Genomic DNA, 24,293 nt, shown 5'->3' with positions numbered 1-24,293 from the left:
TATATTTGTTCACAAGTAACTAGGTCGTAATTACTTTTTCCTATGGTATTCTTGTGCTGGTTAATTAAAAGGTTCAGAAGCCGAAGAGAAACAGGGATCTTTCCCAAACAAGGATGTTGGCGAGTCAAGTGATATTGTGGTTGAAAGTTTGAACCCTGGAGCAGATTCATCAGTAACCAATGTTGCTTCTCCTAAGAATTAAATCCATGCTTCAAGTGTTTACCTTTCACTGTTTAGTTTTCAATCAAGATATCTTGAATATTTTTATCATTTCTTTTACTTCACAATGGAATTTGTACATGTATTGGGTATGAACCACATGGTTTTGGTTGTCTTAAACCTTTGGGCAATATCATTTTCAGTTTAAACTCTCGTCTCCTCCTAATCTGTTTACATGGGTGCATTAAAACCCGTTTGACTTCTACAAGATTATGATTACATATAATTCAAAGGCACATCATAGTGTTTGAGTACTTCTTCTGTAATTTCCACCATTATTAATCTCGATAAATCAAACATTGTATGTTACTATATCACAATTTTGGTGAGTCAAGTGATATCGCGGTTGAAAGTTTGAACCCTGGAGCAGATTCATCAGTAACCAATATTGCTTCTGCTAAGAATTTTAAAAACAAAAACATAGAGTAAAAAGCAAACAAAATAACAGAAGGAAATTAAAAAAAAAAAAAACAAACGGGGTGCAACCTAGCCTAGCCTAGGATGGGCAGGGGTGAAAAGCCAAGAATAAAAACCGTCTTGGAAGTTGCAGCAACATAGCCTAAGGATAAAGTCGTCATTGATCAAGACATAGCTAATTTTGTATCTAAGGGTTTGGTTTCGAGGCTTTTCAATGGTAAACATAACATGCTCCTTGGATCCCAAATCCATATTCAAACCAATCTGCCCAAGGACAAAATCACTCGAAACCGTCATACCACCACCAATAGTCACCGCCATCACCACCCATCTCCAGCACCACCATATATATATATATATATATATATAAAGTGGTATAGGATGTCTATAGATGAAATTAATTCTTAATTTAATACTTGAATAAGCGAAACAAATATACTTAAAGAACTCTCCCAAATAAAAGAAACCCAACTCGGAGATGGAGATAATGTTAATATTAGTTTCCGATCATCAGAATTAGTTGAAGAAGATGAAGTTCCATACACGGGGATCTGGATCCCAATGAGAATTGAAAACAACGAACGTTACAAGTATTTATGTATGTATGTATGTATGTACATTGTCCGTGTGTATATATGGCCCATTCCAATAGTATATATAGTTTGTATTTTAGTTCTATTGTATTGTTATGGGTTCGATCCTCATGTCCAGCAAGGCTGGAGGTCTTTTTCTACCTTTGGTAGAACCTGGAAGCAGTCTCTCTACCTTTGGTAGAGGTAAGATTGTCTACATATTAACCTCCCCCATACACCGTCGAAGACGGTATTGGGACCCAAAACCTGTGGAAGACGGCATTGGGGGTTACTTTACTTTACTTTCTGTATTTATAGTTGAATTCACTCAATGTTTTAAAAATGAGAAATGATATTCGTATCATAATTTTTTGAAAGATCAACTATACACTACAGCTTTTCAAATACAATGTACAAGTTACCAATGCACATATATGGTAGATTATCAGTTTCCTTTAAAGATATAGCCTTTGACCATGATATTGAGAAAGAAAAAAAAAAACAAGCCCAGCCCAGCCCAAAAAATATGAGTTGAAAGAGAAAAAAAAGAAAAGAAAAGCCCTGACTCCCAATTCCAGAACATAGCAAAACCAACCAAAACCGGGAATTAATAGAAAAATAATAATAATAGAAAAATGGGGTGCGATAAAAGAGGAGATGGAGACGGAAATAATAATAATACTAATAATCGCCGCGGATCATCGGAAGCAGTTGACGAGGATGAAGTTCCATACACGGGGCTCCGGACGATGTTTGTTTGCAGCACCCATCGTGATCCAGTCACTCGCCAAGAGATAAATGCCAGCCGTCGAAAGCTCAAGGAACATGGCTTACTTGGTATCTCTTCTTCTTACTTGATTTCCGAAAAAAAAAACATAAACTTTTTTGGTATTTTGAGGATGAAATTGAATCATATTATTAGACGAATTGCATTTAGGTTATTATTATTGTTGTTGATATATACATCATCATCATTATCTTGATCACATATTATTATTAGAAACTAAATAAATAATTTAAAAAAGATTCAAACTTTTTGGTATTTTGAGGAAGCTAAGAGGGAATGGAATTGAACATTAGACGAATTGCAGATAGGTTATTAAGTTGATTATTATTTTTCTACTTCTTTCTGCTGTTGTGTTTATGCTAAGTTGTTCTTCTATATTGTTTGTAAGAACCAACATCTCGAGTGACTAAAGACGATCCCCGGTTTGGATATAAAATCGTTGAAACTCTCGGTGGACCTGTAATTGGTTACGTCATCAATGGACGTGCAACTTCAGGTGATAATTCCTATCTTACGTTTTCTTTTCATTGTTATTGTATCATGTTCGTTATAATGTTCATTATCTGCTTGGGCCTTTGTAATACTTTTTTTTTATTTTTTTATTCAGCCTCTGCAAAAAGAAGAAAAGCTGAGAAAAGAAAAAAAAAAACAAGCCGGAAGTAAGCCCGTGGTGAACCCTGTAGCGGGTTCATCTCGAGCAACTGCAACTGGTCAGTCACATGCTTCTGCTAACATTTTAAATTAAATCCATTCCTAGACTCTTCTTGGGTCTAGTTGGAGGACCTCGCCGCATGCCAAAATGCCAATCAACATAAACACATACGTTCATTTACATGCACATACTTATTTGAAATCTCTTAGTATTACTTCTTTACTAGCGTGTTATTACTTTTGGGTTCTGTTTGATATAGTCCACTGCCTATATTCCTTTCCAAACCCCTTAAATCGACGGCTGAAAGTTTCCAATTGCTCATCATTGTATTTCTATGCTGGATAATTAAATAGGTACAAAAGCTATGGGGATACAGGGATGCTTTTTCAAGCACCCCCTAGAGGATCTTGACGAGCCTGCTGAATCATTGCTCGAAAATCTAATCCCTGCAGCAGATTCATTTTTTGAGATTGGTAACTGTTAACCCCTACTCACTTGGGTTTCACCATTTTACTACTGAAAAATATCTGAGATTTCTGGATTAATTTGGACCGGCATGCTATTACCACTTGTACACCTATTGGGTGCTGACTCTAAACATATAACTTAACTCTCATGACACCCGTGGCCCTGATTTGCACGGGCTCAAACTGCTGGGCTTGTTTTAATTTGAGGCGAGGTACTTCCATGAGTTTTAATTGACATAAATGCGCTGGCATGGTCGCTTTTGGTTATTCATAACATGTTTTTCCCCCTGACAATCTTTATGGGAAATTAATCATCTGTTTAAGAACTTTGTTAAGATAAAAGCATGGGCAATTACAACTAGTAATCGATTCCCCACCCAAAATTTCGGATTCAGATTTCGGATGGCCGGGTTCACCATTATATTACTAAAATAATCTTGAGGAAATGAATTAATTTGGTCTAATTAAGACTTCCCATTGGCCATTGACTGCACAAGTCTCAAACCCAGACCTAATCATATATAACTCTAATAAACTCAAGTGTTGTGATCATAGTACTTTGAATTTTGTGTACATGTTTTGGTTGTTGACAGTATGGATAGTGTTTGTGATACTAACTTATCTAATTCAAACTAACTTATTTACAAGTAAGTTTTTTGAGAATAACATGGCATTTGATTTTATGGTGTTTGCCAATTAATAGGTACGGTGGCCAGTGTGAAAGGAGGATCTGTTCTAATCAAGGATCTTGACGAGTCAAGTGAAGTCTTGCTCAAATCTGCTGAACCCTATAGTCAATACATGAGACACTGCTTTATTTAAATCCACTCTTACAGTGGTTTAAGGTTTTTACCAATTTATTACTAGTTAGGTTTCATTACTATTTAAATAACTTGGTTTATGTTTTCCTTTTTTTTTTTTTTTTTTTTTTGCACGGCAAACTTGGTTTATGTATTTATGTACCTTTGTTTGGTACTTTTTATGAAATGAAAGTGATTATGTTGTGATTTGAGTTGATGTGCTATTCAATTCCTCGTGTACAGTTATTGTTTGTTTGAATTGATTTGTGATCTCAGTGTGAGTAAATATTTAAGACAATGCAAAACCCCAAGTCCGGAGTCACAAAACAGAAATCCGAAACCTTAAGCCTAAGCTCCAAGCCCTACACCCTAAGCGTCACAACTTTATCCCTTAAATCTATGTCTTACGCCGCAAACCCCAAGCCTTAATCCCGAAACCCCGAAAACCGGGAGGGGGAAACGATGTTCTGGACACCACATTAGTCATGCCAATCCCCTTCGCGAACCCATACCCCAAAATCTAGACTCTAGAGCGGGGCAATGAACATTAAACCCTAAGCCGTAAACCCAAAAACGATGTGGTGATAACGACGATGCCAAATCCGATCCCCATGTTCCATGCTCTTAAAGGTACACAAAGTTTGACTTTAGACTTTCACTTCAATCTTATCACACTCCCGTTTCTTCTCTGACCAATTAAATGATCAGTTAGAAAGTTTCCTTCCTACTTCCACATTAATTGAATCAATCCCTTCTGATCTATTTCATTAAAGGTCCTTCCTTTATCTGGGAATCATGCAATTAGCGAAAAAGGTCCTTCCTCTCTTTGTTTCTATTAGTTTTTCACTGCTCGTTTGATCCATTTATTATATGTGTTGTTTTATCTTATTTTTTATATTTATTCACCAATGGAATCTGATGTTTTTCTGTCTTAATGTTAAACAGGCTTTTGTGTATTCTTGACTGCTTAATTTGAATCAATATGATCAACTGATTACAAAATCTATACTAATAGTCTAAAAAAAAAAAATTAATTATATATAAGTTCTTTAGTTTTGCATGACTTTTTGTTAGCAGTAATAAACTGGCAATCTTGTGACCTAAAAATTAGTAAACTCTGGCGTTTCGTTGTCAAAATGATGCATGAATATGTTAATACGTCAGTGATTATGAGTCAAATGTATTTGATTGCATTCGTGCTTGTGCAGTCGGGGTGCTCAATGAGGACACTCACAGGGCACACTGAATCTATCGTGTTGATCTTTCTTTGACCGGATACCAGAGGATCTCGTTTGCTCCTGTGATGAGGGTGAATTTTGGTATTGGACCACCAAGAATGCTGGTTGTATTGAATTAGCTAGGGTTTGAGAAATGCCTATCGATTCTGTCTTCATATTCAACCAGTCGAACCTTTTTTTATAAAAATCTTCTCTCTTTGATCGCTGTAATTGGCAAGAGGTTTGGTTGTCTACTCAGTTCGTTGAAATTGGCAACATATTTGGTGGAACTCTTCTAAATTCGAAAGCGCCCTTGGTAGGTAATGCTTTTTCTGCAGCCCGAATTTTCATTCTCACATCCCAATCTGCCCGGATGGATGTGGGTGTTGATGTGTTTTGGGTTAACTTGTCCTGTAATATTTGGGTCACTACGGACCATGATCTTTGGTGTCCCAATTGGGTTAATAGTTTTTGTCCACCGGTTGGAACGATTGATGGAGGTGGGGCATCTCGTGACATGTGTAACAAAGAGTCTTCTGATGGGAGCGTGCATCTTGGGAACTCTCAAAAGCTTGGTAGCTAAGAGAATAATTCTAAGTTCACTTGTGCAGAGGTGAAAAGTTAAGTAGAATTGATCGGATTCGTGTTTGTAACAGGGTTTCACAACTTTGGCCTGAAGCCTTATATAGGGCGTTACCCCGCGGTCTATCGGATCATTAGCCCGGTTATTTTTTGCTCTGACTCATCTGGTTTCGGTCCTATCCCCTTTCCGGTTTTTTAACTCTTGGTAAAGTCTATTGGGCTTTGATGAGATGGTTAAGAATGCACTGCTTGCGTTTTTTTCTGATGGCCCTGTGCATAGATAATTGATGGCAAAATTAAGACATGTCAAAAGGGAAACAAAACGATTGCAGAAAGCTCACAGGGGTGTGGGTAATGGTCTTCAAGACTTAAAGGACACATTGGATTTCTTTGATGAAGTCATGGAAACTCGGTCACTCACGAATGATGAAATAGATGAGAGATTATGTATGAAAGTGGAATATTACCTTTGTCAAAAGTCTAGAATCAGTTGGGCTGGTTTGGGGGATGAAAATTCCATTGCCAAGTCCCGCATTGTTGGTCTCGATATGGATGGTGACTGGGTTGTTAAGCACGCCATTATCGAATGGGAGGTCAAAAGATTCTTTGCTGCTCAGCACTCTGAATCTGTTCATGGTACGACCTTCCTTTCAATGTGGATTCATTTATTGTTCATATCGGTTTTCCGGATGGTTGGCGGGTTTGGATAAGTGGCATTTTAAATATCTTCACGAGCGTTGGTATCAGTTAGGGTCCCCAACCCACGAGTTACTCTTGAAGCTCGTGAAAGGGCCTTTTCTGAAACCAGGGAGAGAGCAGAAAGAGCTGCTGTAGAAAGAGCAACTGCAGAGTTCAGAGAAGATCCCTGGCAGAGGCTCGAGAAAGATTAGAAAAAGCAACTGCTGAGGCTTGAGAAAGAGCAGAAAGATCTGGTGCCGATAAGTTCTTTCATTACAAAAATAGTGTAATGAGACAATTCTTTGCCCACTGTGAGTATCTGTCAGTTATATTGCTATTCTATTTCTTAAGTGCTTCCTGAATCCTGACTGATGAGATGGTAAATAACAGGATCTTGCAGGGTCATACAGTGGATCCAGATATTCTCAGACTGTAGAGTGGTAAGCAGGTTGTGAAGTAAAAGTACAAAGGATGTTTTTTTGTTTGAAAATGTGGAAGCCTCAGTTTTGACCTGTTTACCTACTAACTTGACTCTTGTGGTCATTATTTAGGTCTAAAATCTATAAGAGCAAACGGGTCAGATGAGTCGAAAGCCATAGGATAGCCTTTTTCAAATTCAAGAGCAAACTTGACTCTTGTGGTCATTGTTTCTTTGTATGGTTTCATTTTATTTTTTAGTTCCCACCACCTTGTTTAGTCGTCTCTTCCTAACTTCCAGATATGGTTTTAGGCAAAAGCTTTGGCTGAAAAGAATACGAGGGACTGAAAAGAATACGAGGGATCTTGTTGCTCAAAAAGATTAAGCAGAAAGAAGTGTATATTTCTTGAACTCAAGTGATTTTATAAGTTTTGCATTTGTGTATAATTCCCTTATTGTATCTGTGTAATGTACAGAGATTAGCTGAAAGTCTTGATGAAAAGATGGTCTAGCGGGAAGCAAGGCGATTACTTTAGACATTACAATATGTATGTATGTATCCTTAAATCCGTGCAAAGTCTTTGACCAGTCTACTGGATCATCACACTTGTGTGCTAATTGGTGGTTAGTTTTTCAATAGCCTACACATGTTTTATCCGTCTAGTGGCTTCTAACATTAACATCCTTACAATTACACACTCGTTCACTTTCTAAGATAAGGTCTATACTTTTTAAGATTCTTGGATCTGATAATGGATGGCAGCCAATTCCTTGAACTGAAGTCATTACTACTGCTGCCGTAAAGAAGGCTTACAGAAAAGCCACTCTTTGTGTGCACCCAGACAAATTGCAACAACGTGGTGCAAGTGTGCAACCATTCAGCAAAAGTATATTTGTGAAAAGGTTCTTAATCTTCTCAAGGTTTGTCACACACACCTTTCTGATTTCATGTGTTTTTGAAACTTACCTTGATGATTTACAAAGCAAACTAAAATTACCAAATCATATATCCAGCATTCCAACTATGTTTTTATTTCTATTTTTAACATGCTATATTGGGCACACAATTGTCATGGGGGTGATCCCATTTGTTTATATAGGTATACCATTGGTGAAAATATGAACAGAATTAAGAGTTGGGCCTCGGTGATTAGTACAGTGGAGAACCAGTTGTCTTGATGCTTTAAGGCTCCTCAATGGGTGATAAATCAAATTGCTGCAATAGAGAAAAGGTGGAAGAAATAGAAAAATCAATTGAGTGTAATGGGTGGTCACACCTAGTGCGACTGACTTTCGGATATGTACATAAGTTTGTTGGTTAAATGGTTTTGGCATTATCAGACCGAGCCTACTAGACTGTGGAGGCGTGTGAGTACTGCACTACATGGTAATGATTCTGATAGCAGTCTGGTCACTTGCGGAAGCCAATCATATGGGGTGTGGCGTAACATTTGTCAAATAAATAAGGTGTTATTGAAAAAGTGTATCATTCCTAATCAGCTGATGCATGGGGTTTCACTACAAGGTCAATCTGGTGTGGAAAGGTGGATCTGAGATGCAGGTGGAAGTGATCAAGCTTTTGCTATTGCTTCATTTCGTAAAAATTTACAAAGTTATGTTGGTAATGAATTCTATAAGTACTTTGGGGTTTTTTTTTTTTTTTTTATAAAAAAAATTTGAACTCCACTTATCTTATATTGATTGAATCTGTTGATCTGCAGGTGGGGCGTTTAATGTGGACATTCGCAGCAGTGCACACTAAATATAATGCAGGGTCATGTATCGAATGGTGTAGTCTGTTTCCTGGGATTCTTGGGCGAGTAATCGATCTTCTCTAATTATAATCTGCTGCCATCAGGTACATATAGCGTGTCTTTTTCATGAAAAGTGGTTTGATGAAAAAATTACGGGTTAGGCAGTTGATATTCTTTAGTTCGGTTGCCATCCAGTAGGTTGACCTGCAAACTTTAGATGTCCACTTTTAATCGCTTCTGTAGCTCTGTGCATAGGTATCATCTTGAATACGACTTGAATGATAATAGAACATCTGATTAAAAATAAATACAAGGCTATGAGGATAAAATGGACACTCTGGGTGACTTTTGACCCATTAGTGATAAACATAACCCAGATTGATGTTCATTCACAAGTAAACGATCAAATAACAAAAGCAGTTCACTACGAATCCAGGAATTCTCTCTAACAAACAAAATGTTTCAAGCCGATTCAAGTTGACAGCAGGAATTCAACATAAATCGAACAGGTTTTTGATGACTAGAAACTTCTTTTAAATAATCTGTTAAAAGAAACAAAAGTGGTTGGAACTTGGATCCATGGGCCTCTACTTCATATGTCTAATCTTGATACTTGAATTAATAGTTCAGTGTCTAATCTTCTCTCTTGATACTTGAATTAATCAACTTAAACCTGCACTAGTAGGAAACAAACTCAATTAGGTAGATAGCTATGCATACATATTATCATGCATTCTAGCAATACACTATTTGTCCAAAAGGAAGCATCTTCTAAATTGATTATGATTACAGGAGTTATATTATACCAACAAGTTAACTAGAGATGGACAAAACTGGCCCGACCTAGTCCAAATTTGGCCTGCTTCGATCCTTAAAAATATAAATTTGAAAGCCAGGTCCTGTTCGGTCAGGTTTTTTGACATTTTTGGGCCGATTGGCCAAACTCGGTTCAAGTCCGGAACAGTTTACTACAAATAGATGTCCAATGCTTCTATGCACTTGTTCATTGAAAAATATAAAGGGATGGATAAAAGTTCTAGCAAAAATACAATGTTTGTAAGTAACTTTTACACTCAAGCAGTATACATAGCATGAAGAATTACCAAAGTAACAAGAATGGTCTTGGACTTTTGGGCCATGCTTTGGACCCAAATTTGGATAGTATAAGCCCTGTTCGGGCTTCTTAGGAACCATATGAAAATTTAAAGTTTATGAGAACAGAAATAGAAATGTAAGCCTTACCCATAACCCCTAGCATAAGACGTGAGGTGAATACCGGGTCGCCAACATCCTCATAATCCCTCATACTGAAAAATGTGCTAGTCCATTCTTGAGTGGGTATGTCGTAAATAAAATGCATCAAGTTCCAATGTCTAGCATCAATATCAATATCTTCTTCATCCTCATCATCCCAATCTTCAGATGCATATCCATTATCAAGATCTTGATTCTCAGTTTGATCTTGATCCTCATCTGAATCTTCGGCTCCAACCCCATTTGTTCCAACTTGATTTAAATCTCCAACACCAACTCCCTCTTCATCTGCAACTCCAACTCCTCCTTCTCCCTCCTCCTCCTCCTCCTCCTCTGCCTCATCATCATCGTCGTCGTCGGAGTCGCCAAGAGGATCTTGGCCAACTACCATTATGATGTTTACTTTTGTGCCATTCTGTTCTACATGGCATTCGTGTGTTACTCGATACGGTAATCTCCCGAGGAGTCTTCGTGGGACAGAACTCACATGATCGTAGGAACTCCAATCCTTGCGTATGTTGAACAAACGTATGGCACGAAAACGAAAATAATGTTGAAAAGCCGGGTTGGTGTGTCTCAACATGAGAACTGCATACCCATCTCTGCCATAATGTTTAGAGATCTCGTGCTGCCATCCACCCCCCGGTTCCAAATCATTGTGATTAAAAGGTGGATTGTTGAATTCGGGCAGTCCCTCATCAAGAGACAGGTTCTTGTAAAACGGGCCAGACACCAAAAATGCCTCTTGGGGACGCATGAGAATCATTCCATGTTCACTAATCTAAGGGGGATGGATTGGGGCTCTTCAATACAGAACCTAATATGTTGTTTGATCTGGAAATCCATATCAAAACCTGAAGGCCTAGGGACAATGTAAAATTGCCTAGATGGTATGTTAAACACTAATAAATGCCATCCATTCTGCTGTGTGAAGGCCCTTAACAAAATAAGACTACCATAAGCAGCAAGTACAGATATACTACCTTCTTTACGCACATATGCTCGTAGGAAAACGTCTAAGCGTATCGTCGTGACCATCCCATCTGATATTCTGATTAGTTCAAGTTTGCCAATATTCGGTGAGACCTTGAGCAACTATGTAACCCGGAGCACATCTTATAGGTCTCTGATTGTAAGCTATAGCAAAAGTCGGCGACTCAATCATTTGTCGACATGTTTTGCTTACAAGCTTTAGCTCAATCAACTCTAGAAGATCATGTTTTGAAAGGACTTCCTCTTGCAATTCACCATTTAAAAACTGAAACAAAGTAAACATTGTTATCTACTTATTGTTCCTACTACTACTACTACTATTATTATTATATATGGCTAATCTGGAATGGTGGATCGATGGTTTGGTAGAGAAGATGAAGAAGCAGTGAAAGTTGTAAAACCCTAGAATTTCATAAAAATCCCCAATTCTTTCACATTATTTTTGCTTTTGAAAGGACTTCCTCTTTCAATTCACCATTTAAAAACTGAACGAAGTAAACATTGTTCCTACTACTACTACTACTACTACGATTATGATTATGATTATTATTATATGGATAATTTGGTATGGTGGATCGATGGTTTGGTAGAGAAGTGAAAAGCAGCTTACATTTTGAAAGTTGTAAAACCCTAGAAATTCATAAATCCCCAATATTATTTTGCTTTTTTCCTAACTAGGTAGCCCGGAATGGGCGGCATCGGGTATTAGAAGAGCGTTGATGTGTATGAGTAAAAGTGACGGAACTGTTGTTGATCAAAGACATGCGCCGAGTGCCAGGAATAGAACCATAAACTTTTTAAAAACAGGTGATATTCATTTAATTCAATATAAAAACAACTAATACAATAAATAAAGTTGTCACATATCAAATACTATCTATACTCCATTAATAAGTAAACTACCTCACCTCTTTTAACACATCTACCTTTAAAATGTCTTTTATGCCCTTCTAATTTACACTACCCTATTTTTTCTCCATCACGCTCATTACACACACATACGTTCATCCAATTTTCGATTTTCTCTCCCTCCCCCCTTCTCTGATTTTCTCCCCCATAAACACAATCCACCACCGCCCCAAATACCACCATCCACCGCCGCAATCCACCTTTTATGTACGATATCCCCCATAAACACCATCCACCACTGCCCCAAAAACCACCATCAAACCACCATCCACTGTCGCCGGCTTATTTTTTTTTCTTTTTCATCGCCGCCGCCCCACAAACCACCATCAAACCACCGGCGTTTTTTTCTTATTCCCCGCTGCAACGCGCGGGTACAACTCTAATTCTTTTATAAAATAACTTAAAAACAAACTCAAAAATCAAAAGAGAATAAAAAATTACTAACGAAAAGAAAATTGAATAAGATATATGTGATACAAAACTTTACAAAAAAAAAATAAAAAAAAAAAAGTTTATTAAAAATATTGTAGAAAGCAAAAAACTAAAAACTGTAAATATACAAATGAAATATTATGTAAAACATAATGTTGAAAAAAGATGCTACAAAAAAGATAATGTTACAAAGGATAAACAAAATTGTAAAATATAAGCCAAAAAAACAAAAAGCTAAACAAAAGTTAAGACTAAATGTATAAAATAAATTTTAAAAAAAACATAAGTTACAACTCATATCTAATTTTCATGAAGTATAAACTTAAAATACAAAAAGTTACAAAATAATGTCATTCCATGAGATATGTTAAAGGTCTAAAAATAAGAAAAAAGTAAAAGGGGTCTGTTGGTAAACATTCCCCAAAAAATAAGGGGGTTTTATGTAATTTCAAAAAGTGAGAAGAAAAGATAAAAAAAAAATATAGGTGTTGACAAGATTCGAACCAACAACCTTTAACATATAAGGAAGAATGTTTTACCATATAAGCTAGCAATGTTTGTTGGCACAAAAAGACAAAAAACATTGTTCACAACCTATTCTTTTATTAGAGTAAGTAATACTATCCCGTCTGATTTTTTCTCTCTTATTTCTTCTATATGCAGGATACTAATAGAAACATCTACATATTGGGTTTATGACGTTGGGCTGTTTTATTTTATTTTTATTTTTTTTTTTTATGAAAATGTCCAAATAGATTTTGGCTGAAAATTTAAAAGAGGATTTATAGATTCAAGAAATGTAATGTAATATGTTATAAAAGTTTTGATAATAATATAAGTGGTTTATGATTTTGCTATTTGGGATGTATACTAAAAATTACATAAATGCCTCTTAAAATTGCAGCTACATTTATTATACCAAACACTTTTAAAAATATAAGCTACAGCTAAGAGTTCCAACTAAAAGCTACAGCTACTAGCTACAGCTCATTTTACCAAACATACCCTAAAAGCTACCAACAGCTAATTTGCTAAACATACCCGATAGCTCCTACAAAAACATATAACCTCTTATTCTAATGTTAATTTTTTAAAATATGAATGGATATACTTGAAGCAATTTTATTAAACAGACCTGCGTTTTATGTGGGATCCAAAACTAGTTGTAACCTATAGCGAACATTGACGATTCAATCATTTCTCTCGCCTTTCCATTTCGTTTCTCACTGAATTTAAGTCTCCAAAAATCACTGTAGCAACCGTTAAAATTCCAAGTCTAGCATCTACTCTATGTATTGATTAGTTACACAAAGGCATGTTAGGATCATTCAATAGATGTGAGGTATTGTTGCATAAACATCTATTTACTTGACGTTAGTTGTACATAGCGATCACTTTAGAAATACATGTTTATTTAATCGCGAGCAACGTAATATACCATATTGGCCAACAATTGATGGGTTGTTAAAATAAAATGTAATTGATGCGTTAACATTTCAAGACTTGTTCAATTTATAACTCTTATTTTACCATCAGATTTACTAAAACAAAATTCATAAACTAAAGAACATATGTACCTTTATTGAAAAGCAACTCGCCCATTCTTTTTCCTTTTCTTGCTATACAGATCGAATCGGCCATAAGGCCACTTCCAAAATTAGCAAATTGTTTGTATAAAATACGAAGTATGTAGCCATTAATTGTGGTACAACAATTTGTATCCGCAAGTCCACGACCACGACCACCATTCTCCTACGTAAACATCCCTCTTTCACCACGACTTCATCACCCAAAAGCCACCACGAAAACAGCCCCCGTCACCTCTCCAACACAGTTAACCCATCACACCACCCCACCTTTCTAGCTTAAGTTGTCTTTCTTTGGTCAATTAGACACGCTTTGGAGGACTTCCAAGCTCAAGGTTTCGGGTTGTAATTCACAAAATGCTTTTAGGAGAATGAAATCTTTCAACGGAATTAGGAGTTGAAAGAATGAAATTTGACGGAATACTTTTGGTTTTTTGAAGATTTAAGTAGCTGCGAATGGAGTGAAATTTCCTTACTTTATCCTCAAGGAATGGGGATTCCATCAAATGATAGGATGTTTACATTCCAATATAATGATATTCCTTCGTTTTTGAACAACCAAACACACTAAGGAATAAAATCTCATTCCAATGAACCAACCTAAGAGTTTCGAAGCTTAGTGGCTGGATCCTTTTTAAGGAAATGTCACGACCCTTTTTCTTTCTTTTTTTTTGACTTTTTTGATCCGGGGAACTTGACTTGTACTTGAAGAATTGAAACCGGCTTAGCCTCAGTTTTGTAGTTTCCATTCTTGCTTCATAGTTCAAATCGATCGATTACAAAATGGATCGATCATTGGAGGAATAACCTCCTTAGCAACAGAGATTTTTGTCAACTAGATGGAGCTAAATTATAATATACAAAGATGACTGAAGGTTAGGAAAGGCTTATGGCAGGATCCGTCTTCTTGTTGATGATAGTAATATTTTTGTATTGGTTGGTTATTATTGCTGCAATATAAAGTCATTAAACTATGTAAGTAAACGCTGGGGAAAATAGATCACGTATAGCATACACGTAATTAACTTAAATAATTAATAAATAAAATTGATTACCTTTAACGTTGTGGATTGAATCAAGAATGGATTCAAGAACAAAGGTAGATTAAAACCAATATTCAAAAGTATGAATATTTATACGGCTAGTCCACACTACAATGTTAATATTTTTTGTTTCAAGAGCTAAAAAACACAAAAGAACCCTTTTCTTTTTCTTTCTGGTCGACCGCTCTGAAAGAAAGTTTTCTTTCTGTTTCACTCGACGGCTACAAAACCCCACAATTGGAAGACTTTTTCTTTTGTTATAGATTTACGGCTGACCAATAGAAGGGATTAATTTATTTTATTTTTTTTTTTCGTTTTTGGTTTTCTCGACATATCATATGGTCACACCAAAAACACAAACTTATATTTTTATATATATATAGTTAAAGTTAATAGTTAATAGTTAATAATAATAAATAATAATAATAATAATAATTAGGTAAACCAATATCATCATTAATTAACTAAATATATAACAGGCTTTTGAGGACTTGTGTTAAAATTTTAGTGGACTTAAATAGTTTAATTATTTCAGTAGTCCAATAAAATTGTCAAGACAAGTCCAGCTAATTTAATCATAAATCCTTTTTAATTCTTAATACTTATATATATATATATACACGGTAGCTTTCCAGTGAGAATAGGTTGAAAATGAGAACGGTGAGAATAGTTTCCAGCCATTGGATGAAAAAAATTAAAGGTTAAGATGATTGACGGTATTTTTGAAAATTTGATGAAATTAATGGTGAATATGTCTCCATATGTTTTAAAGGACATAAAAGTAACTGAAAATAAAATAAAATAAAATAACAAAATTATGCATACAAAATAACACCACGTTCACATGGCAGTTTGTTTTGAGTTCGACGGCTTCAATAAAAAAAATTAAGAGAATGTGATACTTTGTTTTGGTTTTCTTATGTTTTTATTTAATATCTTTTTTTTCTCATATTTTAGATGATAACTCAAGTTATATCTATATTAATATATAAAAATTATAATCTCATGTTGAAAGTTAAAAAAATTGAACATGCTGATTAAACTACAATTAATGAATTAAATCCCCACCTACCCTTAATATTAAATTACACTACCAGTTATTTGATATTGAGTTTGACGGCTTCAATAGAAAAATTAAGAGAATGTGATACTTTGTTTTGGTTTTCTTATGTTTTTATTTAATATCTTTTTTTTTCTCATATTTTAGATGATAACTCGAGTCATATCTGTATTAATATATAAAAATTATAATCTCATGTTGAAAGTTAAAAAGATTGAACATGCGATTAAACTACGCTTAATTAATTAAATCAACACCTACCCTTAATATTAAATTACACTAACAGTTATTTGTATTATAAAATATCTATATTATCTCCTTTTTATCAAACACATTTACATCAATCACATACACCATTTAACGTTGTCTCTATCATGTCGGGTACCGTACAATTAATATATACAAAATTTATACATAACGTTCGTTCAAAATAAGTCATGTCATCTATATTATATAATTAATATTGATTGATTAATTAATTATATAATTTATTAACTTCATATATGAAAATTGAAGCTTTGAGTCGTTTTGTCTTTTGCTAGATATTTATTTTTGTATGTTATGTTATGTGTTGTTTATGCAGCATGTTGTTTGGAGACTACAAGGTATAGAATATGGGTTTGAAAGAAATTAACAAATTCAATCTTGGCTTAAATGGTTATACTCGCTAAGCATTTGGAGGTTGTAGGTTTGATACTTGTTACCCCTTTTTATGTTTGTTTTATATTTGTTATTTAAAGTGTATAGATGTAATGCCACATAAGATGTTGAGATGTCAAATATATAGAAACGGGGTATATATACATGACACGTAAGAAAAAGATGATGTAGTAAGCAAAGAGATATGCCACATCATCGTTTTGAGATAGAGAATTATACATAGAGAGATAGAGATTGCTATGGAGATAGATGAGGAAGAAAATAAAGAAAGAGAAAAGATATAATACTTATTTTTAAAAAAGTTGTTTGAGAGGGTAACCTGCTGTCACATGTAAACTTTTTAAAAGAATATTGGGATTCTCTTTTATCAGATAGAAAGATTAATATTATTTTTATTTTTTTATTACTATTATTATTATTTTAATTGAAACTTCAAAATAAAATTTATAAGAAATTAGTAGAGAGCTGCAATACTATCTAGGCCTCTACTCCTCTAGCAATAGCAAAACCAATCCTATTAAATATATGAGCAAGGATCTTGAGGGAAGTTACGGAGGAGACCGTAAATCACAAGAACCAAAAATGATAATAAAAAAAATATTTTCTCGAAAAAAACACGGATAAAATAACACTACGTAGCGAATAAACAGAAGGGTCGCGGCCCCCACGGGTCCTTAATAAGATCCGCCATTGCCCGTTGGAAAACCCACTTGAAATCTTGTCGAAAAAGACATTAAACTAAAAATGCAAAAAAACATCTTTATAGAAAATCACATCACTAACAATTACACGATCATCTTTACATTATACTTGAAACTCGTCTACGAAATCAACCCAACCCAAAAACCCTCTAAAATTAGGAATTATAAATTCGTCTATTGCGGTTATTAATTTATTGAGAATTGATTTATAAAGATTCGATAATTGAGAATGTGTGAACATTGGGAAAAATTGATTTACATTTAGTTATTTTTATATAAAAACGAAAACTATAGCTTTAAAAAGCCCCAGCCCACCAAACGTCCTAAGTAAAAGCCCAATCGGAGTTTTTTTTTTCCGAACATACCGAAAGAAAATAGATATATGTATATATATTCATTCGATTTCAATTCTTATTTAAGGAAACACCAAACCTAAAACCAAAATTGATATTTGGTAAGCGAGGGAATAAAAGAAAAGATAAGAATGGCGGGGTTCGAAGAAGATGAAGTTCCTGTCCAGGTCCCGGCGAGGTTTGTTCACAGCCACGAGCGTACTTATCTCTTTCCGGAGCAGATAAAAGCCAATAGAATTGTGCTCAAGGAACTTGGCTTACTATATTGGTACCCTAACCATCTATCTAAACCATACACTATATATATATTAGACGAATTATTGCATATTATTAGTATTGTTGTTAATATATACTAGCACTGTACACGCGCGATGCTGCGGCGGTTTGGTGGTGACGACGACCGGTGGTGGTGACGTCGGTCGTGGTGGTGACAAACTATTATTGGTGGTAGGTGTAAGTAATTGATTTAATGTAATTGATGTAAAGGGGTAGTGGATATATTTTAGAAAATAAGGGATTGATGATGTAAATTAATTTATCGATGGTAAAATGGTACTTTTGCATTTAACATTTTTATAAGAGAGAAAGTAATAATTATTATAAGATAGTATAGATAGAATAGAATTCATCTCGACCATATATTATTCAATCCTCTCTCTTAATAATTAGTACTAGCTAGTTATTTTTTGGTTTAATTACTCTATTATTTGTGCTTGTTGCTGCTAGTGTTGATGCTAACTATATGTATCTTCTTCTTGTAAGTACGCATACCTCGAATGACTAAAGACTCTCCCATCTATGCACACGCAAAGATTCCTACTCGCGGTGGTGGATATATAGCTTCTGGCGCCATCAACGGACGTGCTATTTTAGGTACTAATTCCAATCTCTTCAAATTAAGTCTTCCTAATTCTATGGTATCATAATAATGATGTTCACTTTTTACTTTCTATATATGTAGCCGCCCAGAGAACAAGAGATGCCGGAATTCGTAAGCCCCTGGCCAACAAAGTTTTAATCCCTTTAGCAGGTCCATATTCTCGATCGGCCGTAACTACTGGTCAGTAACGTTTAATTCTTTTAGCATTACTTCTTTGCTAGCATGCTGAAAAATACTGCCTTTATTCGTTTCTGTGCCCGTTTGACTTGAATCATCGGTTTGGCACTTTCCAATAATGGCTCATCATGGTGTACTGGATTTTCATATAGGTACAAAAGCTAAGGGGAAACAGGTATCCCTTCTCAAGCACCCCCGAAAGGATCTTGACGAGTCGTCTGCTAAATCATTGCTCAACGATCCAATCCCTCCTGCAGATTCTGCCTTAGAAATCTTTACCCCGCTCACTCGTCTAGCCCTTAATTAGTTGGGTCTCACCATTTTACAACTAAAAAATATCTAGAGATTTTTTGTAATAATCTGGACCAGATTGATATCTTGGCATGCTATTATCACTTTGTAGTACCCCTTGGTTTTTGTACGTCTATTTGGTGCTATATATGACTCTATAAATTTTGTTGACATTGACGATATAATATATATGGGCTCTTGCATCTTATTAGTTTTCTAACATGCATGTATGCAATCATGTATGGCTCTATTTTATTTTCTAGACCGTTGTTGTAGGTGTAGTTTCTGCAATATAATGGCTCCTTTTTCCCTTAGATCAGCAAGTATGCAGTATGCCAATATGTTTACGGATGCTTATTATGTATGCAATATAACGAACAGAATAGAATTTTCTATCGTGAACAAAAAAATAATAAATAATAAAATAAAGAGCAACGCATTTCTATGGAAGCTGAACCTAGAATGCAATACATTATAAGGACTCGATCCAATGGTAAGCGTTTATCGACTGGAAAGATATTCACCACATTTGCACATAAAAATGTCATATATTTAGATAAAAAGGATTTTTAAATAAAATACTTGTGAATTAGAGCCACAAACATGGTCATTCATTGTCTATTTGTCTTATAATCCATCCTGTTTAAAGGGATGCATGGAAATCAAACTAAGGAACCATATATTTAACACCAAAACCAGATAATCATAGATATAGGCCCCTGATAATATACTACTTTGGTCAGATATTATAAGAAAAACCTACCTTGTCTTGAGTCAAATATATGCAAACACATATCAACTGCATGGAAACATACACGACGACAAACTAGATACGCAGTTAGCAACAAATCAAATAAGTTTACTTGCTAAAAGCAAAGCAAGATAAACCTATCATGTGCATATGCCATTGCCAAAAGTAACAATCCATATCATTCATGGTTGTTGAATCTTTACATATCCTTCTTTAATCCAAAAAGGCAAAACCTTTGTGGTTGCAACCTGTAGGTTGTAACTACTAACTACTAACCCACAATGCAAAAATCATTTATCTATCAGTTCCATCTACCAAGTAGTCCAAAAAGCCAACTACATAACCTTGATACCGCCATCCCCATCATTTTTAGTTAGCAAAAATTAAGTAATATTTTCATGTAGTCATAATATAGGGTGGCAAAAGGTATCAATCACTCACTCCCAGTCAGCACCACCACCAAAGTCTGCTGCCACAGGTTGAGAAGCATAAGAGTCAAAACCATTAGAAGTCCCACCATAATCTCCATTCAGAGGTGTAGGAGCATAGTGGTCATAGCCACCAGAAGCCGTGCCATTCATTGTTTGAGAATAAGCATAATAGTCATTGCCATCAGAAGCGTTGTCATAATCAGCAGTTCCATAAGAGCTATCATTTCTATTCCTGAAATCTCGACCGCCAAACTTATTAGATCCATAATTTTGTTCATTCAATGCTGCATAACTCTCGGCATACTGATTAAGCCAATCTGGTGCTTCCTGATGTGCTTCTATCATAAGCTCAGAAAGTGCTTTAGCAATGCATGAATTCTTATCATTGAAAAAAGCCGTTGCTAATCCAGATTTACCAGCACGGCCTGTCCTCCCAATTCTATGAACATAGCTATCAATGTCACGTGGCAAATCAAAATTGATCACGTGAGCAACCCTAGGGATATCCAGCCCTCTCGAAGCAACATCAGTAGCCACCAGTATTGGAGTCACGCCAAGTTTGAATGATCTCAAGGCTCTTTCCCGTTCCTGCAGGATTCCAACACACAAACAATGTGATGTGCTATTGTGCATGCAAGTATAAGTAGCAATAAAAGCCAATCTGATGGGTCGTGCAACGTGTCTAAAATGGTTCAGGTTGCTACAAGTCATTTTTATACACTTCAAGAATTGGTGCCATGAACCATACTACCATAGATACATTTTTCACTATTTCTTTTAGATATAATTCAAGTGCTCGTTGAAAACTTGCATGTAAAAATACTCTTTTTTTTTTACAAACGCAATCTTCATACCTAAAACAAAGCAATTTAAAAGATCTGTAGCATAACAGATAGACTTTTGATACTTTCTGATCAACCCACTAGACTTGATCAACCACAACCAACCCAACTTGAGTACTCGACCCACTAATTACAAGTAAATAAGCCAAAATCATCACCCATTCACTTGTAAAATGTCAAACAAAGATGAAAGATTTTTATTAAGAAAACAAACTTACAAACTGCACTTTGTCACCATGAATAGCGATGGCAGGGAACCCCATCTTGCCTAGCCAACGTTCTAACGAATCTGCACCTCTCTTTGTCTCCACAAAAATTAAATTCAGCGCATTCTAAACCAAAAGCAGCAATAAACCAAGTTACAAAACTGAAAATTGAAAAGATACAAGAGAGAAATTAATTAGTGGCGTATTCACCTTTCCAAGATTTCCATTAGCTTTCTGATCATGAAGAAGATTTCTTAAATACTCCTGCTTCTCACTGTCCTCAACGAACACCACTTTTTGAACAATTAGATCAGTACTTGAACCAACTCTTCCAACAGATAGAAATATGTAGTTCGAAAGAAAGTCCGATGCAAGTCTCTGCAATTTAAAAGAAGCATAAATACAATAATTAACAATTACTTAGATCATTTACACAAACAATGAAATGACTAACGATACTAACTTGAATTTCAGCAGGAAATGTTGCACTGAAAAGCATAGTCTGTCTCCGACCAGGTGGGGGCATATTCAACCGCTCCACAATCTTTCTGATTTGAGGTTCAAACCCCATATCCAACATACGATCAGCTTCATCTAGAGCCAAATACTTGATCTTATTAAGTGAAACTCTTGATATTTCAATCATGTCCGTCAATCTTCCTGGAGTGGCAACTAGTATATCCACACCCCTCTCAAAGTTTCGTAGCTACATATCAACATAATTAAGGAGTCAAAGCAAATTGTAATAGACACAATAATGCTTAAATATAAAACAATGATATAAAGTTGTTAATAGTGAACCTGTTCATATCTTGGTGCACCTCCATAGGCAACAGCAACTCTTACACCAGTTTGGTAACAGAACTTTTTAGCTTCTTCAAATATCTAACAAAACGAATTATGCAAAAAAAAATGTTTAAAATAACAGAACATTGGTCAAAATCTTCAAAGAGCCTAAAAAACATGATGAACAAGGATTAACCCCTTAAATAACCCCAACACTGCACATAATGATAGCAAAGTGCGACAAAAATAACCAAAACAGATAAGCAACAAAAACTTTTCATGCCAAGAACATTCTTAAGCATGTAATAGCATCTTGTTCAAGCTTAAAAAAACACAAAACAGATTAAACTTCCAAGAACATTCTTAAGCATGTAATATGATTCCAAGAACATTTTGAAGGTTTTGTAATGTTTGAAGATGCTATTACATGCTTAATTCGGTTTTGTTCATTCTTAAGCACGTGTATTATTTCTTAGTCAAGTGTGGCAAAATAAACCTTCAAACATTACAAAACCGAAACCTAAGAAATAATACACGTGAATTTTTAGCTTCATCAAAAAGTATATAATACTCGAAATCATAAAATCACATCATAGATCAAATATTTTAAATAACCAAATATAAGAGTGAACAAAAGAAACATCAAAAACACATTCAACCCAAAATGTAAACTATAATATCAACAAAAATACTATATTATAAAAACAAAACATCAAGGAATCATCATCATGTAAACAGAACCTTTATGTAAAATTATCATAACATAAAATATAAAATAAAATATCATGTAAACAGAACTTTCTTCAAAATATAAAATAAAATATCATAACATAAAATAAAATAAAATAAAACAAACACATGTGATAAATTTAGAAAACACATAAATAAATACACCATAAAAGATGAGCTAAATCCTACAACATAAACAAATATACAAGAATCAAGAAAACCCACAATAGATTAAAATATTTAAAGAAGCCAATGAACAACATATATGTAAAATTAAAAATAAATACTTGTAAACAATTTATCTGAAAAATATATATTAAAAAAAAAAAAGATGAAAAACACCTGACAACAAAGTTCCCTAGTGGGAGACAAAATAAGAGCAAGAGGATACGCCACCCTCTCCCGCCGTCCGTACACCACCGGAATCTTCGCCGACGGCACTTTCAACACCCCAGAAATAATCGGAAAACAAAACGCTGCCGTTTTACCACTTCCAGTCTGAGCACACGCCATCAAGTCACGTCCGGCCATAATCACCGGAATAGCATGCCTTTGAATCGGCGTTGGCTTCACATACTTACACCTCTCTCTTATATTCTCATTCAAAACCCGACCCAGATCAATATCCGTGAACTTGTTTACCGGGTCGGGTACATCCGACCCGGTTACGTCCACGGGTATGTCCTCATATGCATCAAAATTAATCCCAGTGTTATCGTCCTTTTCAAATTCAGTTTCTTTTTCATTAACGCTTAGTTGGTTAAATCTGTTTGCAAGGTTGTTGGTATCATGATACTGGTAACCGGTTCGGGTCATACCTGATCCGGGTCCAGGTCCGGGTCGACCACGACCATGAGGGTGAATGTAGGGAGTGGTGGGGGTGGTGCGACGGAGTTGGGGTTGGTAGTAGTTGGGTCGACCCGGATAACGACCGGGTTTAGCAGCGACATCAGCGTAAGTGTCTGAAAAATAAGAATATGATGACATGATGGTGATTTTTCTTTTTTTTCTTTTGTGCCTGTGAAAATGTTTTTTTAAGGTTGTGTGATGAAGAAGATGAATGGTTTTTCTCAGTGTGTGTTTGTTAAGGTTTTTTTGGTTTTTGTGTGGGTGTTTTGGGGTTTAGGAAGGTGATGGGTTGGTTTTCATGGCTGATAGGTATAGGTATAGGTATATGTATACTGAGAGAGTTACAAAATGTGAAGTTAAAAAGGAAAAAAAAAGACTGAGTGAGTGTGTGTGATTTTTGGGAGCGTGGAGTCCAATCACCTTTTGCATCAGCAACAATTCAGCATCAGTAAAAATATCTGTATTTATTTATTTATTTTTTTTATTATAGTGAAAGTTAACAAAGATTGAACAGTTTCTAGTCACATATATTGGTGATGAATGTGTATCATAAAGTTATAAAGTGGATGTTACGATTTCTAAATTCTGTCTTTCTAATAATTGTTATGACATGGTAAACAAACATTTCACTATTTGTGCAAACAAAGATGTCACCGTTTGGTAAAATCTCTAAAGGCATTGATCATCTTTTGGTAGATGTGATTAGTTGTGAGATTTGATTTTATGAAATTACTAAAACGAAGAACTATAATTACTTAAATATTAAGTTCCGTTTATTCATATATAGAAAATTAGAG

At 35.1% G+C, this 24,293-nt stretch overlaps 4 protein-coding genes and 2 long non-coding RNA genes across 10 annotated transcripts; 4 read left to right on the top strand and 2 right to left on the bottom strand.

Moving 5' to 3' along the window:
- Positions 1–1,795: 1,795 nt before the first annotated feature.
- Positions 1,796–4,126, top strand: LOC122598022. Of its 2 annotated transcripts, XM_043770628.1 has the most exons (5): positions 1,814–2,045; positions 2,384–2,491; positions 2,603–2,705; positions 3,001–3,120; positions 3,818–4,126. In XM_043770628.1, exons 2-5 carry the CDS (start codon positions 2,474–2,476, stop codon positions 3,934–3,936), a joined length of 360 nt encoding a protein of 119 aa, XP_043626563.1. In that variant the 5' UTR covers positions 1,814–2,045; positions 2,384–2,473; the 3' UTR covers positions 3,937–4,126. The 2 variants fall into 2 exon arrangements, with proteins under 2 accessions (XP_043626561.1, XP_043626563.1); XM_043770626.1 differs by lacking the exons at positions 3,001–3,120; positions 3,818–4,126 and having other exon boundaries at positions 1,796–2,045; positions 2,603–2,707.
- A 2,655-nt stretch (positions 4,127–6,781) lies between these two features.
- Positions 6,782–7,153, top strand: LOC122595793. The gene is made up of 3 exons (XR_006323256.1): positions 6,782–6,831; positions 6,943–7,045; positions 7,122–7,153. It is a non-coding gene; the product is annotated as an uncharacterized LOC122595793 (long non-coding RNA).
- An 893-nt stretch (positions 7,154–8,046) lies between these two features.
- LOC122595792 lies at positions 8,047–12,988 on the top strand. 2 transcript variants are annotated; one of them, XR_006323255.1, is made up of 4 exons: positions 8,047–8,430; positions 8,531–8,667; positions 11,489–11,617; positions 12,815–12,988. It is a non-coding gene; the product is annotated as an uncharacterized LOC122595792 (long non-coding RNA). The 2 variants fall into 2 exon arrangements; XR_006323254.1 differs by lacking the exon at positions 11,489–11,617.
- Positions 8,838–11,476, bottom strand: LOC122595789. Of its 2 annotated transcripts, none has more exons than XM_043768233.1 (2): positions 9,806–11,476; positions 8,838–9,241 (listed from the first exon to the last, which is right to left on the bottom strand). In XM_043768233.1, exons 1-2 carry the CDS (start codon positions 10,581–10,583, stop codon positions 9,231–9,233), a joined length of 789 nt encoding a protein of 262 aa, XP_043624168.1. In that variant the 5' UTR covers positions 10,584–11,476; the 3' UTR covers positions 8,838–9,230. The 2 variants fall into 2 exon arrangements, with proteins under 2 accessions (XP_043624168.1, XP_043624167.1); XM_043768232.1 differs by having other exon boundaries at positions 8,838–9,236; positions 9,806–11,475.
- A 4,574-nt stretch (positions 12,989–17,562) lies between the features above and the next one.
- Positions 17,563–19,110, top strand: LOC122595790. Of its 2 annotated transcripts, none has more exons than XM_043768235.1 (4): positions 17,563–17,822; positions 18,317–18,427; positions 18,516–18,614; positions 18,764–19,110. In XM_043768235.1, exons 2-4 carry the CDS (start codon positions 18,331–18,333, stop codon positions 18,916–18,918), a joined length of 351 nt encoding a protein of 116 aa, XP_043624170.1. In that variant the 5' UTR covers positions 17,563–17,822; positions 18,317–18,330; the 3' UTR covers positions 18,919–19,110. The 2 variants fall into 2 exon arrangements, with proteins under 2 accessions (XP_043624170.1, XP_043624169.1); XM_043768234.1 differs by lacking the exon at positions 17,563–17,822 and adding an exon at positions 17,856–18,001.
- A 686-nt stretch (positions 19,111–19,796) lies between these two features.
- On the bottom strand, positions 19,797–23,810 carry LOC122596521 (DEAD-box ATP-dependent RNA helicase 52-like). The gene is made up of 6 exons (XM_043769108.1): positions 22,990–23,810; positions 21,934–22,017; positions 21,596–21,838; positions 21,343–21,510; positions 21,145–21,258; positions 19,797–20,672 (listed from the first exon to the last, which is right to left on the bottom strand). The coding sequence occupies exons 1-6, from the start codon at positions 23,632–23,634 to the stop codon at positions 20,091–20,093; spliced, it is 1,836 nt and encodes a 611-aa protein (XP_043625043.1). The 5' UTR covers positions 23,635–23,810; the 3' UTR covers positions 19,797–20,090.
- Positions 23,811–24,293: the final 483 nt, after the last annotated feature.

Source organism: Erigeron canadensis, chromosome 4, assembly GCF_010389155.1.
Source record: "Erigeron canadensis isolate Cc75 chromosome 4, C_canadensis_v1, whole genome shotgun sequence".
Lineage (NCBI taxonomy): Eukaryota > Viridiplantae > Streptophyta > Magnoliopsida > Asterales > Asteraceae > Erigeron > Erigeron canadensis.
The sequence above is the reverse complement of the archived record's forward strand: the minus strand, read 5'-3'. Positions and strand labels throughout refer to the sequence as shown.

What these genes read in the sequence shown, in the direction of transcription:
- LOC122598022 (XM_043770626.1), top strand. Translation starts at nt 1,844, where the DNA reads ATGGGGTGCGATAAAAGAGGAGATGGAGACGGAAATAATAATAATACT. An exon ending in CAAGGAACATGGCTTACTTG is followed by an intron (nt 2,046 to 2,383) that starts GTATCTCTTCTT and finishes ATTGTTTGTAAG; the next exon opens with AACCAACATCTCGAGTGACT. An exon ending in CAATGGACGTGCAACTTCAG is followed by an intron (nt 2,492 to 2,602) that starts GTGATAATTCCT and finishes TTTTTTATTCAG; the next exon opens with CCTCTGCAAAAAGAAGAAAA.
- LOC122595790 (XM_043768235.1), top strand. Translation starts at nt 18,331, where the DNA reads ATGACTAAAGACTCTCCCATCTATGCACACGCAAAGATTCCTACTCGC. An exon ending in CAACGGACGTGCTATTTTAG is followed by an intron (nt 18,428 to 18,515) that starts GTACTAATTCCA and finishes CTATATATGTAG; the next exon opens with CCGCCCAGAGAACAAGAGAT. An exon ending in TCGATCGGCCGTAACTACTG is followed by an intron (nt 18,615 to 18,763) that starts GTCAGTAACGTT and finishes ATTTTCATATAG; the next exon opens with GTACAAAAGCTAAGGGGAAA.
- LOC122596521 (XM_043769108.1), bottom strand. Translation starts at nt 23,634, where the DNA reads ATGTCATCATATTCTTATTTTTCAGACACTTACGCTGATGTCGCTGCT. An exon ending in CTAGGGAACTTTGTTGTCAG is followed by an intron (nt 22,018 to 22,989) that starts GTGTTTTTCATC and finishes TCGTTTTGTTAG; the next exon opens with ATATTTGAAGAAGCTAAAAA. An exon ending in CATTTCCTGCTGAAATTCAA is followed by an intron (nt 21,511 to 21,595) that starts GTTAGTATCGTT and finishes TTTAAATTGCAG; the next exon opens with AGACTTGCATCGGACTTTCT.
- LOC122595789 (XM_043768233.1), bottom strand. Translation starts at nt 10,583, where the DNA reads ATGATTCTCATGCGTCCCCAAGAGGCATTTTTGGTGTCTGGCCCGTTT.